The 16,429-nt window shown below is 41.7% G+C and overlaps 1 protein-coding gene and 1 long non-coding RNA gene across 7 annotated transcripts in view; one reads left to right on the top strand and one right to left on the bottom strand.

The window, feature by feature from the left end:
* Positions 1–14,358, bottom strand: part of HIPK1 (homeodomain interacting protein kinase 1) — a 51,733-nt gene extending 37,375 nt beyond the window's left edge. For 3 of the 6 annotated variants that reach the window (XR_009607004.2, XM_060621743.3, XM_060621746.3), the window contains exons 1-2: positions 13,844–14,120; positions 3,194–4,271 (exon numbers count right to left, since the gene is read on the bottom strand). Coding sequence is in view for 5 of the 6 variants with exons in the window: in XM_060621743.3 (XP_060477726.1) it covers positions 3,194–4,269 (1,076 nt within the window). In the remaining variant the exon portion in view is untranslated. Of the gene's footprint in view, positions 1–3,193; positions 4,272–7,177; positions 7,207–13,843; positions 14,122–14,255 lie in introns of those variants that run through there. The other 3 variants (XM_060621744.3, XM_060621742.3, XM_060621745.3) reach the window with 3 other exon arrangements.
* A 55-nt stretch (positions 14,359–14,413) lies between these two features.
* LOC145715670 (uncharacterized) lies at positions 14,414–16,213 on the top strand. The gene is made up of 2 exons (XR_014138091.1): positions 14,414–14,715; positions 15,033–16,213. It is a non-coding gene; the product is annotated as an uncharacterized LOC145715670 (long non-coding RNA).
* Positions 16,214–16,429: the final 216 nt, after the last annotated feature.

Below are 16,429 nucleotides of genomic sequence, written 5' to 3' on the forward strand. Positions count from 1 at the left end.
TACTTATTGGAGAAAGCTAAGCAGCCAGAACTATGTACCCCTCAAATCTTTGCCCCTCAAGAGAAAATGCCATCAAAATTATTTCACAAAATAATTCTTATTTCTATCACTCTTCTTCTATCTTAAAATTGCTTTCGTTACAAGCCAAGGCAAGTAGTTAAAGAACACCTGCAGGCCTGATTAGAGAAGAGATCAAGAAGCAAGAGCCCACCAGCCCCCACCCCACAGCGGTGCCCTCCCTCCTAATTCCCCAAGGCTCCCAACAAGATGCAGAACTGAACTTGTAAGTGGACCTGTAGAGTGTTTCTGCAAATACACACGAGTGGGTAGTGGTGGGATTACTCAAAGGAGCAAACTAAAAGAAAAAGTAATCAGAACCTAAATCTTCCAAGTAGTGAATCAGTAAATGGAGGAGAGATTCTCAAAATTAGCCCAACTGCCTAGAGCAAGATGAAACCAGAAACCAATGCTCTAGGAATTTCTTTACTCCATCTCTCTCAAGTAAGAAATATCATAGTTTTACAAAGTTATAAAAGGAAAAGATAAAAATAGAGAAGAGTGGATTCGAAGACGTAATGTGAAAATGTCATTACTACCCAAAGTGATTTACAGATTCGGTGCAACCCTTCAAAAACCAATGAGGTTTTTTGTAGAAATAGAAAAATTCATCCTAAAATTTATATGGAAATCTCAAGGGACTCCAAATAGCCAAAACAATATTAAAAGAGAATAGGGCTGGAGATCTTACACTCCTGATTTTAAAAGTTACTACAAAGCTACAAGTAATCAAAATGATGTGCTACTGGCATAAAGACAGACATACAGACCAATGGACAAAAGAGCCCAGAAATAAACCCTTGTGTTTGTGGTCAATGAATTTTGACAAGTGTCAAGATCTTTCACTGAAGAAAGAATAGTCTTTTGAGCAAATGGTGCTAGGAAAACTGAATATCCACATGCAAAAGAATGAAACTGGACCCTTACCCTACACCGTATACAAAAATTAACTTAAAATAGATCAAAGAACAAAATATAAGAGCTATCTATGTCTATATTATATTCTTATAAGAGCTAAAAACTATAGAATGCTCAGAAGAAAGCAAAAGGGAAAAAAATTTAGGACACTGGTTTGACAATGATTTCTTAGCTATAATACCAAAAGCATGAGAAACAAACAAAAAAAATACACAAACTGGACTTCATCAAAGTTTAAAACTTTTGTGCAAACACCATCAACAAAGTGAAAAGGCAACCCCACGGAATGAGAGAATATATATACACATCATCTATCTGCAGAGGGATTAATACCCAGAATATATAAAGAACTCTTACAACTCAACAAAAAAACAACCCAATTCAAAAATGGACAAAGGACTTGAACAGACATCTCTCCAGAGAAGATAGACAGATGTCCAATAAGTAAATGAAAAGATGCTCAAGATCACTAATCTTTAGGGAAATGCAAATCAAATACCATTTCACACACATAAGGATGGCTATTATCCCTCCCATCCCCAGAAAACAAAAACAAGTGTTGATGAGGAGGTGGAGAAATTGGAATCCTCATGCATTGCTACTGGGAATGTAAAATAGTGTAGCTGTAGAACAGTTTGGTGATTCCTCAAAAAATTAAACAGAATGATCATATGATCCAGCAGTTCTACTTCTAGCTATATACCCGAAAGAATTGAAAACAGAGTCTTAAACACTTGAGAGCTAATGTTCACTGCAGCATTATTCACAATAGCCAAAAATGTGGAAACCCAAGGGAATGGATAAACAAAATGTAGTACATTCATGCACTGGAATATTATTCAGTCATGAAAAGGAATGGAATTCTGATACATGCTACAGTCTGGATTAACTTTGAAAGCATTATGCTAAGTGAAATAAGCCAGAAACAAAGGGACAAATATTGCATGATTCCACTTACATGCAGTACCTAGAAGAGGCAAATTCACAGAGACAGAAAGTCAGATAGAGCTTACCAGAGGGAAGGGGGAAGGTGGAGTTATTGCTTAATGGTTACAGAATTTCTGTTTTGGGTGATGAAAAAAATTTAGAAATGGTGATGGTTACACAACATTGTGAATGTACTTAATGACACTGAACGGTACACTTAAAAATGGTTAAAATGGCAGACTTATGTTAGGCAGATTTTACACCATTAGAAAAAAAAATATGCAGATGGCATATTTTCTGAGCCCCTAAATGGTTAAAACACCCTCCTATTACTTTCATGCATAATATAAACTTCTAAGTTCAGACTTTCTATTTACTCAAAATTTCATATAGGCATTTGACATGTTGGACTATCTCCTGATAAACATGTTTTGTGGATTACCTATTTTTTGTTTATTGTTTCACTTCTTGACTGGGTGAGTAGAAAATTTGTATTAGTGAATGATCACTAAAATTATCAGATTACTTAAAATTAATAACTAGTCAAATAAATGAGATACTGAGAAATAAAAGCTCACTTCAAAAGACTTCCCCCTTTCCTTTCAGTAATTCTCCTTGGTTAACAGCACAAACAACATTGTATATACCACCCTTTAAGTACTGTCCCAATAATTACTATATATTAAAAAGGTAGCTTTGTTAGAAGTACCAATCTGGAAATATAAATCACTGAAGTATAAGGCACTTGGGTCAAGGACATTCTAGGATAACCAAATAAGCTCATAACCAAAAAAGTTCAAACTATTACAGAGAATGTTAAAACAGGAAGAGCCCTTGGTAATCAACAAACTCAATTCTCTAAATTACACAAGATAGGAAATGTATAAGAATGAAAAACCTGGAATTATTCCCAAGGCATCCTACCTGCCAAGATAGGAATGTGGAAAAAGTAGCAGCATACGCCCAAATTCATTACAAATAAGTGAACATCTTTATATTTTTAAAGACTCTTTAGAATGGGAAAATTGGGTATAATGGCACTTACTAGAAAAGAACCAGATGCTAGTATTCATTCAACTAGAAACAACCTTCAGAATCAAACTGAATTTTTCCAGTGTTAAATAAAATAATGTTACATATAGGAATGCCACACAGGGGTATGAAGTAAAACACAGTATTCTATCTTGGACTCTGTAAATAAATTCATTGTTATATGTAGCCCTATGTAACACCTTTAAGTATAAAGACAGATCTCTAGTCTAAGATACGCTTTTTAGCATTTGCCACTTGCCTGTAGTAACGTGACTGTAAGTAGGTTGAGCACACAGCTTTGGAAACGTGACTAGCAGAACCAAAGTCAATGACCTTCACTCGGTAGGGTTGGCGCACTGGATCGACCAGCATTATGTTTTCAGGCTTAAGGTCAGCGTGAATCAGACCAAGGCTCTTGAGCTTCATCAGGGCTGTGGCCACCTGCTGCAAGATTGGTCTGATGTACTTGAGTGGCAGTGGGCTAAACTTGTTCTGCTTTAGAAAATCATACAAGTTCTGCTCCAGCATCTCAAACACAAGGCAGGTGTGATTCTTATGCTGAAAGCACTCGTAAGAACGAACAAAATTATACTCATCGGCATTTTCACTGCTTAGGCGGGAAAGGATGCTCACTTCAATCTGTCCTTGTCTGGCATAGGAGGGGTGGTTCTTCAAGATTTTAATAGCCACAATTTCCTTAGTGCTCCGCTTCCAGCACTTAGCCACCTGTCCAAATGTTCCCCGGCCTAGGAACTCCAACACTTCATAGCTATTGGTCATAGAGCAAAGGATTTCATGCTGGACCAGCTGGTAATCCCCTTCTCCGCTGGAACTGCTACTCTTTGTGGTCACAGTGGTGGTCGTGGCAGCAGCACCCACCACAGTCCTGTTTTGCAGCATGAGAGGGGGATGTTCTTCTATGATTTGCACGCTACCGTTGCTGTCAACTTCCTCACTTTTTCTTTTCAATCCACATTTTTGATATGGCTCAAGCAAAGAAACGTTGTTTCTGTGAGTCAGGGTCTGGCTGCTTTGGAAGGTTGCCGTAGCAGCACCGGCCGAGCTATCAGCAGCGGTTACGACGATACGCTCCGCTGCAGGAGCCGGGAGGAGAAGGCCCTGGTCGTAAGCAGGGATGTTGAAATTTGCTACCTGGTGAGAGGAGCTGGCTTGCCCTTGAGTGGCTGGGAGGGTTTTGCTGTGGGTATAATATTTGTCGTTGCTGCTCTGTCCAGAAACATCCCAGCCAGAGGGCTCTATTTTCAGTTTCTTCGCACTGCAGAAGGCACTCGACGACACTGATGGGGGGGAAAACACCTGCAGCTGTGATGCCATACCTACATCGAGAGACAGGAAGAATTAGATCCTCAATTTTATACAACTCCTCAATTAATAGATAAGAAAACTTTTAGTTTAGAAAAACCACAAGTAAAATATAACTATCTGGCTAAGATTTTATCTCACACATTTTCTAAAACATGTTTCCGAGCACAGAAAGTTCAACTTTTTGGTCTAAATACACAACCGTAAGCACTCTTTGAGACTCAGCAATAGTAGGTCATATTGCTAAAAGAGCATGAACATCTATGATGGTTTATAAAATAATGAGCATGATAATAACAACAGCTTAGATGACTGATCCCTTACTATGTGTCAAGTAGTAGTCTAAACACTTCACATGTATTACTTATTTAATTCTCACCCTATGGAGAATATACTAACATTATTTCCACTTTACAGACGAGGAAACTAAGACACAGAGTGTTTAAAGTAACTTGCCCCAAATAGCACAACCATTAAGTGGCAGCACAGGTATTCAAACCCAGACTCTATGGCCACAGAGCTCACTCCACAGCTGTCTTCACTCCTGCCCTGATTAGCTTTCTATTTTTTTTTTTAATGTTTACTTATTTATTCTTGAGAGAGAGAGAGAGAACGTGCGTGCATAAGCAGAGGAGGGGCAGAAAGAAAGAAGGAGACACAGAATCTGAAGCAGGCTCCAGGCTCCGAGCACTGAGCACAGAGCCCAACACAGGACTCAAACCCACAAACCCATGAGATCATGACCTGAGCTGAAGTCGGACACTTAACCAACTGAGCCACCCAGGCACTCCCTGATTAGCTTTTTGATCAATTATTTAAATTTAGACATAGATGGCATGCTTATAAAATTTACAGATGAACCAAATTTGGGCAGGATACTCAATATATTGCTAAGGAACAGGTCCAAAAAGATAACAATAGGGTAGAAACCACAACACAAATCTAGCAGATGTAATTTAATACAAATACAGAATCCTACTTAGGTCCAAAAAATATGACTACCACAAAGCACAAGGATAAGAAATACAAGGCTTAGCGGGAGCATACGTATACGAAAAACACTTTCAGTTGGTAAGAGAAACATTATGTGATAATGTTCCCCTCCCCTCAAAAGCTATTTCAATCTTCAATTACATTCATAGAAATAGTGTCCAGAACGTGCTGGACAAAGTGAATGCTATCTACTCTGCTCAGGTCATACAATATTTTAATAGTGTTTAGCTCTGCCCACTACAATATAAGAGGACCACTGATAAAATGATCAGAAAAAAGTAATCAAATGATGTGAAACCTATAGAGAGGATCTCCTGAAGAACCACAGGAAGTAATTCTTACAAAAATTATGGAGAAAGGGGGTGAGAAAAGCCCAGCTTTTTGTCCCTGAACATCCGTAAATATCTCAAGCTCAATAAACCCCAAGACTCCCAAAGCTAAAACTTTTAGAATAAAGTCCAAACCACCGACATAGCATATAAGCCATTTCGTATTTATCTTCTCTCTTCTCGACCATGTAACACTCAGATGCCTCAGGCTCTACATTAGTCCTCCCTCTCTTGTCCACACTTCCCCCGTTTTCAGTAACTACTTCCCAGGGTTAGTCATCTGCAAAAGATTCTCCAATCTTTATTTCTAACTCAGACTTCTCTCTCCTGAACTTCAAATTCTTATTTCCAAATAACAACCCCACACTGCAATTTGGATATCTTGAATATACCTCAAATTTAACATGTACAAAATTAAATTTATGAGCCTCGACCCCACCGCCAGTATTCTGTCTCAGTTATGAGACACCACCATATATACAACATCTCAAGCCAAAAATCAGAGAGGAAATGAGTCTCAGTTTCCTCATCTGTAAATTGGTGATAGCAATACCTACTTCGTGGGGTTACTCTGAGAATTAAATTATTTAATACATATGAAGTTCTTAGTGTCTGGAATTCATTCTTCTCCCTTTATTACTTCATCTTTAATCTATAACCAAATCCTACCAATTCTACCACCTAAGTATATTTCAGATCAGCCATTTTTTTCTACCCCTATTGGGACCTTTCTAGTTCAAACAGCCAGGAGCCTCCAAACTAATCTTGAATGCACTCTGGGGATCTTTGTTTTTAAATTATGCAAATCAGATGACTGCTCTCTCTTTCTTAACCACCTTCCTCCTCCTGCCTCCAAAGTTTTCCATTGCTTTGTGGATAAAATCCAAAATCCTCAATCTGCCTTAACAAGCTCTACAAAAATCTGGTTCCTGTCTTCCAAAATCTCCCATTCCAGCCATGCTGCCCTCCTTCCAGTTCTTGGAAGGCCCTCTGATATGTTGAAGATTTTCTTCTGGGAAAACCATTCATTCTCTCTCACACACACATACACCACCATCCTTCCCACCATGCACACCCATAGCATCCTGCTCCTCCCTTACAACTGGAAATTATTTATTTAATGTTACTTACATTCCCAGCTACAGGATAGTTGCATGATAGGTGCCATATCTGTCTTGATGTTTGCTTACATCACCAGAAACTACCAGACTCTGGCAATATACAGACAGGCAGTATTCATTGGATGATTCTGACCCTTACCTACCAACCTCCTATCTACTCCCTACCACTCATTAAACTGCAAGATTTTCAAATGCTTGGTTTTATTTTTCAAATATCCCTCTCTTTTATCTGTGCAGTCTCTGAGATACAGGGGAAGTTTCCACTCCGAAACACATAGTATAATTTTACCAGTCATAAGAGAATAAACACACACAAGAAAGGAAGGAAGCGTGACAAAGGATGTTACAGACATAAAAAAGCAATGTGTACATTTCTTTGTGACTGAATGTAACTAAAAACCATCTGTACTGGACTAGACAGCTGGAATGAAGAACAAATCCTCAGCCTTCAATTTCTAAAATGTGATCTGGATTTACCTTAAACAAGAGTTTCCATAATTTACGTGAACCTTGAAGACAAAAAAGTGTAAATTAAAAGTTAAAGTCAGTGCAATTTAACTCCACAGCTAGGAATTCATAAGTCATCTTGTTCTGCCTATATCACTGACATAATACCAAATTATAATAGAAGAAAAATGTTAAACAAAGTAATACCTTTACAAAATTTACCTATTAAAATTTATGCAAGAATATTTATCATAAAACTGAGCCAATTTTTGAACAATGAAAGGAAGCAAATTTTTGAAATTTGTTTTCCATTGTGTATCTGTTGAGCTACTAATTTTAATAATCTATGAAGAAACAGGAGCACAGGAGTGCCTGGGTGGCTCAGTCAGTTAAGCGTCCACCTGCAGCTCAGGTCATGATCTCACAGTTTTTGAGTTCGAGCCCTGCGTCGGGGCTCTGTGCTGAGAGCTCAGAGCCTGGAGCCTGCTCAAATTCTGGGTCTCCCTCTCTCTCTGCTCCTCCCCCACTCATGCTGTCTCTGTCTCTCAAAAATAAATGTTAAAAAAATTAAAAAAAAAAAAAACAGGAGCACAAATTTTATATACCTAAAAATATTTAATGAAAGCATTTGAATACAAAATTTGTAGTTTGTAGCTATGTCTAAGAATATAGAAGCCTAAAGTAATAATACTGAATAGAATTCATGAAGTTTAATGCCAAATTTTTGAAAGTACATTAATAACGAAATATTTTTTAAAATATTACATTTACCAGAGTAATGTTATAGACAACTTTCACCCAATACACAAAATAATAGATACTGGTGGTTTCAAATCTTCACATTGAGCACTGCAAAAAGCACAAGTTCTAGGAAATTTTTCTGAAAGTTTAAGTATATAAATAAATGAATATAAGTCTTATTCAGTAAGACAAATTTCTATGTCTGCCCACAGGGAAAGAACAATCCAGAATTTCACTGGCCTTCCCCACAGCATGTGTGTATGGTAATTAATATCATGCCAGTGTGGCTGAGACTCATCCTGACCTCAACAAGCACTAGGTGAGGAGAAGATACAAAATCAAAATTGCCTAGAAAAATCAACACTCTTATTTATATAATTCAGCTACAAGCAGCCATTTTTAGACATAAGATAAAGATACTATGTTCCATAAAATTTGCCTTTGCAAAGTAGGGAAGCAATTTTCTTCCTAGGGTGAGACCTCCCAAAGGAAGATATGGAACAGGATTAACATCTGTGGAAAACTTACTATGTATCAGACTCTGCTAAGTTACAAATATTCTCAACTCACATGAGAACAGCTGCCAATAAAAGTTATTTCTGACTTCTTGAAAATGTCCTACCTCTTGACTCTAATAATAAACTAGTCTTTTCATTTCATACCTGACTTTTCAAGTATTTAACCATCTGAACATAATGACAAATTAGGCCACTGCATTAATCTGGGAACTAGAACTAATAGGCAGAAAGTTATTGATGCTTGTATTAATTGCTAAACAGAATTGAGTCTTGCTAGAACCCAAGGCTTTCAAAAGCAAAAAAATTAACAGCCTCCCCATTCACTCCCTGAAATGGTCCCATCTATTTAACAACATTTATTATGGGCAGCACAGGTAGGTACCCTTACTGTAAAGAATTCAAATATTATAACTATGAATGGAACAGTTGGTGATGACAACCAAGATAATCATTTGTCAGAGTTCTGTCTTTACCCTTCAGGTAACTTCCATCTTCCACACCAATAATAAATTCCTACTGCTTTCACTTAGTATCATCTTTGCCTCTTTGATACAATTTAACAATTGGTGACCTAAAATAACCTAAAATCAATACTGTATGTTGACTGCCCGCCTCTGAGGCACTTGTCCTCGGCTGACATGTACACAGATGTACATATTCTCGAGCACGCTGATATGTAAAGAATATTCATATCATTCAAGTAGGTAAGTGAGAAAACACAAGCTGTAAAAGTAAAGCAAGCAGGTTTGGGAAGAAAACTCCTTCACTGCAATATCATCTCTCTCTCCACTCTACCCATTTCTCTCCACCCCTGCTGACAATCCTGGACTAAGCCTAACTTACCTCCCCCAAATGGTACTCTCAAGCCTCCTTTTTAAGCTCCTTTCTCCCAATTCATTCTTTACAACTGAAGTTTTAAAAAGCGCCAATCCGTCCCCTGCCTAAAACCTTACGATAAAGTCCAAAATCTCTAAATTTCCAGCAGTGCTAAATTTCTCCTATCCTAGTTCCTTCACACGTAACGTTCCCTCTCTGAACTTTGTTTTTGCCTGTTAGCCTTCTCTTTTTCTATAACTTCTGCTTATCCTTTTAGTGTCTCTGCTTTACTCTCTCATTCACCCCAGGCACATGGCTGTGTTTACCAGTCCCTCTCACCAACAGAAAGTGATGTGTGGGTGAGCTCTTTGTGTTCCTTTCCATTTCCAGCAGCAAGAACCTATGGAGACCCAGGTTCCACCATGAGACCACATCCAAGGGAGGCAGAGCAGTAAGATGTAAAGAACTGTCTCTGGATGATCAGAGCAGAGCCGCCTGCCCACCACGAATGCTCAGTTCAACCCGGAACATTTACTTCAGGCTGTTGCATGAGAGAAAAACTATTTTCCTAGGTTATGTACATTTTAGTCAGCCTTACGCTGACAAATACACTCAGGAAAGCCTTGCCCAGACCACTTCATACTAGCTTACGTTTCCTGGTAAAGGCTCTCATAGCATTCTCTACCACTTCTTACCACTCACCACACTTGTACTTACTTATTTCATTTATTCACTTAACAAACATGTATTGAGTACCTAATATGTCTGCCTGGCACTTTTCTAGAAACTAGGGATAACAAGTGGTGTTCCAGATGGACAAGTTCCCTCATCTCTTGGAATTTACTTTCTGCTGGGAAGACAAATACACACACACACATCCAAGAAAATAGTAGCTAGTGATAATGCTATGATGAAAACACAGTAATATGATAGAGACAGTGGGAAGGGGAGACATACTCTAGATTTGGTGGTCAGGGAAGGCCTTGCAAGGTGGTAGTACTTACACTAAGACCTAATTGACAAGAAGGAGCCACTCCAGTGAAAGAGAACAGTTGGTGCCAAGGCACATTCTTGGCCTATTTGAAGAAGAGATCCAGTATGGATGGAATAGAACAGGGAAGAAAATAATAGAAGCAGGGCCCAAAGAGGCAGACAAGGGCCAGATCACATATTAACTCATGAGGTCACCCTAAATTTCATTCTAAGTATGACTATTTATTTCAAAGTTGACATCCAAACTTCAAGTTTCATGAGGACAATTCTCAGTATCACAGAAGGTTTCTTTCTTTCTTTCTTTCTATCACCAGAATCTATCACAATGGTTAGCATATAGTATGTGTCAAATGTTTGCTAGGATGAATGACTAGAAAGAGATCACATACTTCTCCATATGTAAACATAAGGGGATCTCAGGTGTCATTCTAAATTAGAGCAATATTCAAGTGAGACAGAAATTATAGTCCCTTGTCTACAAGAGAATATATAGATTAGTTTTCTAAGTGTAGTGATACAAAAGGAAAAAATAAGCTTGAAACCCTAAGGACGCCATTTGAATGGAAGTTCCCCACCCCTTTCCTGTAGCACTTTCCTTCAGAAGGAACCAACAAGCCAGCTCCCCAACCAGTATGCAAAGAGAGGGTGTGGAATAAGTGGTGTTAGCTGATGAAAGACTAACTCTACAATTCTATGTAATTTACAGCCATATAATCAATATTTTGTAATATCTTGGTAAACTGGCTGATGGGTACTTTCCTTCTAAGCAGGACAAGTCCCATAAAGTTTAGAATGAAGAAAGCTATACCTCGAGGAGTTTCAAGCACAAGGAAAATGTCAAATTAACAGCGTAGATGAATATGGAACATAAACGCTGGGATGACCCTGTTTAGATCCGTCAGCAAAGGCCTAAGGAAAACAGGACTTAAATAAGGTAACAACAGGTTGGCAGATGGAAGGTAGAACAAGTTCTTTCAGATGAGATAACTTTTACCAGTATGCCAGGGAATGTGGAAAAGTGAAAAACTGTTTCTAGGAAGGAGATGTATTTGAGAAGCAGAAGACACTAGCAAAAAGTACAGAGTCTGACAGCTAAAATGGACCTTACGAGATTCTTTCCAAAACCCCCTAATTCCAAGATGAGAAAAAGGAGACCCAAGAAAGGCAGACAAGTTTCACACAGAGCTAATGAGTAGCATTGCTGGCAAAGAATTCAGGTCTTCTGATTCTTTTCCACTAAACACTGGGAAAGCACTGTACCAGGTGCCCTTAAAGATTCCAAAAGAAATACACACATTTCCCTATCTTCAAAGAGCTTAGAATATTGCTCAGATGATATAACCAAAGAGAGAGAGAGAAATATAAAAACAGGATGTAAGTTTTTTTTAAAAAGCCAAATTATGCTCTACAAAAATACTTAAGTCATGTAGGGAGCTGGGAAATTAGGAACAAAAAAGGAACCAAAAAGCAAATCAGTGACTGTTGAGGTAGTACTTGAAGGAAAAAGGATTTTGATCACTTGTGTTCAGAATGGCATGAAATGTAAGGGAAGAGACTGGGGAGAAATTAATAACTGTAACTTTAAAAAAAGACTAAAAAAATATGGATTGCTTTAGGCAGTCTTGAAAATGAAAATAAAAGGACAGATCAGGAAGTTCATGTTTGCAAAATTAGTTCAAATTACAAAAGGACCGGTTACAATACATAACCAACAACAAGTTGCACAAGTTCCAAGTGTAAGAAGTTTACAGGGCAGGTCTGGCTCCCTGATTTCTCCCAACACAACCAGTGACTAAGCTGTGCTTATGAAAACAAAACCACAGAATGAAGAAATTCGATTTTCCAGAGAACTGTGAATTTTGAGATTATCTTCTTTTTCTTTTAGGAGGGAGTTCTGGTTTGGTTTTCAATCTCGAGTTACCAATCAACTTACTCTACAGTCCATAAACCTATAATATCCAAAAATAGTATAAACTATTTATGAGAATCACAGCAAAAGTCCTACTTACCAACTAGAACCAGTAGACACATTTACAAGATCTCAATCACCACTTTACTCATCAGATGCTTTACTGGCTTGGCTGCCTTCAGTCCCAACCACAAGTGACTTTACCAGAATATCTTTCAAGCAAGGAGCAGTATCTTAAAGTGAAGGATACCAGTATTGTAACACAGAACCCAGAACCCATTACGTGTGGAGGTCCAAAATCACCAGCTAAATAACAATTATTAAGTAATAGGACTTGTTAGATTTTTTAATGTTTTACAGAAAGCGTTAGACCTACATAAATAAAAACTGGTAATGATCTGAATTCTCTACAATCTCTAAATCTCTCTCTCACACACACACACACACACACACACACACACACCAGATCAGGAATCTAAAATAGCTTTACACAAACAAGAACAAAATTGTAGGTTTCGCTGAGGGCATCAGCCACTTAATTTAACCCCACTTCATCAAGAGCAGGAAGCCAGGCTGCTGTTCTCATCAGTTACTAAGGAACAAATAAGATAAAGGATAGAGCGGGCAGAAGAATTTTTACAGTTGAAATGAATACTTTGATGCAATCACTGAGAATTCCCAAAGTGTCACTAAGGAAAAGCACCTCGGGCGGCCTCAAAACGAGTCCATCTACAACTGAGGTCGAGGCTTAAGCGGAGGAAAGACAATTGGAGCTTGGGATTGTTTTTTCCCCTTCTCGAGCCCCTCCCCCCTTCCCCCACCTAAACAGGAAAGAAAACGCGCCCAGCATAAACACAGGCCAAGGCTCACGACTTGTCACCACAACAAACTGGAGGTTGGACAAGCGCTCCTGGAGACCGAGCCCCAAGTCTTGGTTGCTAAACACAAAAAGGGCCTCCTTCCCACAGACCTATGAAAGTGCGGGCCTTACCCAAGAGTTTTTGGTTGTTTCCTCACCTTCTCTCTCTCTCTCTCTCTCTCTCTCTCTCTCTCTTTTTAACGAAAGCTTTGGGAAAGCGGCGACAGCAAAAGTTTCCCTCTGAGCCAGACCTCTAGATCCGCCTTGCACAGACACACATTAGGTGGGCTGGTCCCACGTAGTCTCCACCATCATTACAAATTACAAACCTAACGATTAAAGAACAGAAGCGGAGTGGACAGAAAAAGCTTCCACACCCACCCCACCACTGCCGTCCTTTCCAGGCACCGCTTTCTGGTCGCAAAGAGCACAAATAACCCAAAACCATGGTGATAAGCAGAGCTGTGAAATGCACACGCACAAGTCACACGCTGGGAACCTGCCACGACGGCCGTGGGGTAGGGGGGTGGGGGGGAACCGGCCGGGTGAGGAGGCGCAAGGCGGCCCCCTGTCATCTAAGGACAACAACACGCCCCGAAAAGAAGTAGCAGCAGGCTGGGGGAGTTGCCCCGAAAACAAACCCGGAGCCTTCACGCTTTCCCGAGGACGCAAGCCCCTCCGCGGCCGCGAACGACCGGGCCGCAGGACTGGGCGCCGGGTCCCGGGTGGGGGCGCGCCCAGGGAGGCGCCCCCCGCAGGCCGGGCGCCCCGAAGAGCCCCGCGGCCCGGCCGGCCCCGCCTCGGGGAGCGGATGGGAGCTCGCTTCCCGCCGAAGCCCCTTCCCGCCCGGCCCGACTCACCGCCGGTGGGTCTGGTTCTCAGCCGCGAGCTGGGGCTGCCGTGAGGAGGCGGCGGAGGAGACGAGATCCGGGGCCCCGCCGCCGGGTCATCATACCCCCCGCGCGAGCCGGCCCGGGCCCCGGCCCCCGCCCCCCGGAGCCGTCCCCGCGCCTGTCCCGCGGGGGGCGCCCCCTCAGCCTCCCGCCCGCTCCGCCGCCCGGCCCCTGGCCGCCGCCGCCGCCGCCGCCTCAGCCCCGCGCGCTCCCGCCTCGGCCTCCTGCTGCCGTCCGGGGCCACCGCCGGGCCCCTGGCTCCGCAGCCGCCGTTGTCGCCAGACCCGACGAGTCGAGCGCCGAGCGACCGCCCCCCCCCCCCCCCCCGGCGGCCCCGCCCCGCGGGAATCATTCACCGGCCCCGCGCCATGACACCTACTGAGGCGGAAGTGCCGAGGAGCGGGACGATTAGGACGACAACATAGTACAGATGGGAGTGGGACCGGGAGGACCTCCGTGGGGAGCCAGCGTGGATCGAGTGCGGGGGCCGGATTCCCCGCCCCCTCCCTCCCCGCAGCAGACTCCGCGGTGATTTAAAGGTGCTTGGTGGCGGTGGGGGGGTCCAGCTGTAAAATGTCATCCCAGCCAGTGTGACATCACCACAGTCTAGTGTGACACCCCCAGAGATTGGGCAGCGCGCAGGGAGGCACTGCCTACCCGGGAAGCCACCCTGCTGGTGAGGAATTACCTCAGTTTAGGCTTTAACGTTTCGTTGCAGTCTGGAGACGTTCTGGCAGAGTGGCCTCCATGTACGGGATCTGGAAGCCTCCACGTACATCAGGAGCCCCTCACTAAGGCTCTTCCACTGCCGCCTTAGGAACCTGGGTTTGCATTAGGAGGTGAGAAAGAGCAGCTGTGCTCTGGACCCAGCACCTCAAAACGAGCTGTGAGCAAATGCTATGGTAATGTTCTTGCCTCTACCAGGAGGTGGTAAGGCTGGGTATTCAGGAAACGAGGTGCGTTGGGCACAGAGCATTCTGAAAAAATGGACACTGAAAACTAGGTTATCCTTACAGAAAGACGGTTGCCGTCTTCCAGAGTCAAGAGACTGTAGGACTTCAGATGTACCTCCCGCTGTGTAAAATGTTCTTATTTCTAAAGTAGGGACCATTTTTAGAGAGACAGTAATACAATCTACTTTTTTCTATCCTGCAAGTGCTGGAGGCAGCAATGATCTGAGCCCTACAAAGTGACTGGTCAGCACAAGGGGTGTCTGCATATACTCTTTGAAGAGGTGGACAGATGTGGCTACGTTAAGATTTTCCTATTACACTGTACTTCTCAGATCTCACTTGTACGTTCTTGACCTCTTTGGATCCCCATCTCCTCACCAAAAACAAAACAAAAAAAAAAGGAATTTTTGTGAAAATGTGTTCATACTTTTGTGAAGAAGTGATAATGCTAAGTTCCTACGTTAGGCTTTCTTTTCTGGCTTAACAACACAGGGAGCAATACTATTATATTGGGAACCGGAAATTTATTTCCCTAGGGGACCAAGGTTAGCAAGTGTTCAATCTCACAGGGCAGTTTTGTTTGCTTATTTTCACAGGGAATTTAGAGAACATAAAGTTCTACATTGGGCTGACCTGGGAAACATCAAAATAGAGAGAGTGGGCAAGTATGCCCGCTTGGGGAGCCAGGAAAAAGGCAGAACTTGAGCTCTGGTGTGGAAACTGATCATGCTCAAAAGTCAGACTTCACACACACACTAATTGCTCACCATGACTTGGCTCAACCAAACTCCATGACCTGCTTCTAGGCCCCTGTTCGCTCAAGTTATGTCCCTTCCCTCTTTTCAAACACATCTCAAAATTCAGCCTTAAGGAGCCTTTCCTGATTGACCCCCATTTTACTCTAATCATTTAATTCTGCATCATCATCTGTCTACTTAATTGATTTCCTTGTGCCTTATTTGTTTATTCTTGTCTATTTTCATGGTTCTCAGGCCATTTCCTCAGCCTGCCTCACTGCATGGAGACCTTCTCAAAATCTGCTTTTTTTCCCCTCTCTAATATCATTCATTTATCCATCCAACAAATTGTATGCCTGCTTTATTCCAGAAACTCTCCTAGATACTGGGTCAGATGCCAAATGGATATGACATGAACTTTTCCTTTAGCTTACAGTCTAGTGAGGGGGGAGAAAAATGCATGGAGACATATATAAGACTTGAATGACAGAGCCAGGGAAGACTTTGGAGAAGGAGATATTTAAACATAAAATGGTCAAAGAAATGTCAAAGTTTAATGTAGTTAGGGTTCATTTGTCCATTCAGCAAATATCTATTAATAGAGTATCTTCTGTGTGCCAGGGACTGTATTAGAAATTAAAGATACACGGGGCGCCTGGGTGGCGCAGTCGGTTAAGCGTCCGACTTCAGCCAGGTCACGATCTCACGGTCCGTGAGTTCGAGCCCCGCGTCAGGCTCTGGGCTGATGGCTCGGAGCCTGGAGCCTGTTTCCGATTCTGTGTCTCCCTCTCTCTCTGCCCCTCCCCCGTTCATGCTCTGTCTCTCTCTGTCCCAAAAATAAATTAAAAAAAAAAAAAAAAAAG

The sequence above is a fragment of the Panthera onca genome, chromosome C1 (genome assembly GCF_046562875.1).
Source record: "Panthera onca isolate mPanOnc1 chromosome C1, mPanOnc1 haplotype 2, whole genome shotgun sequence".
Taxonomy (NCBI): Eukaryota; Metazoa; Chordata; class Mammalia; order Carnivora; family Felidae; genus Panthera; species Panthera onca.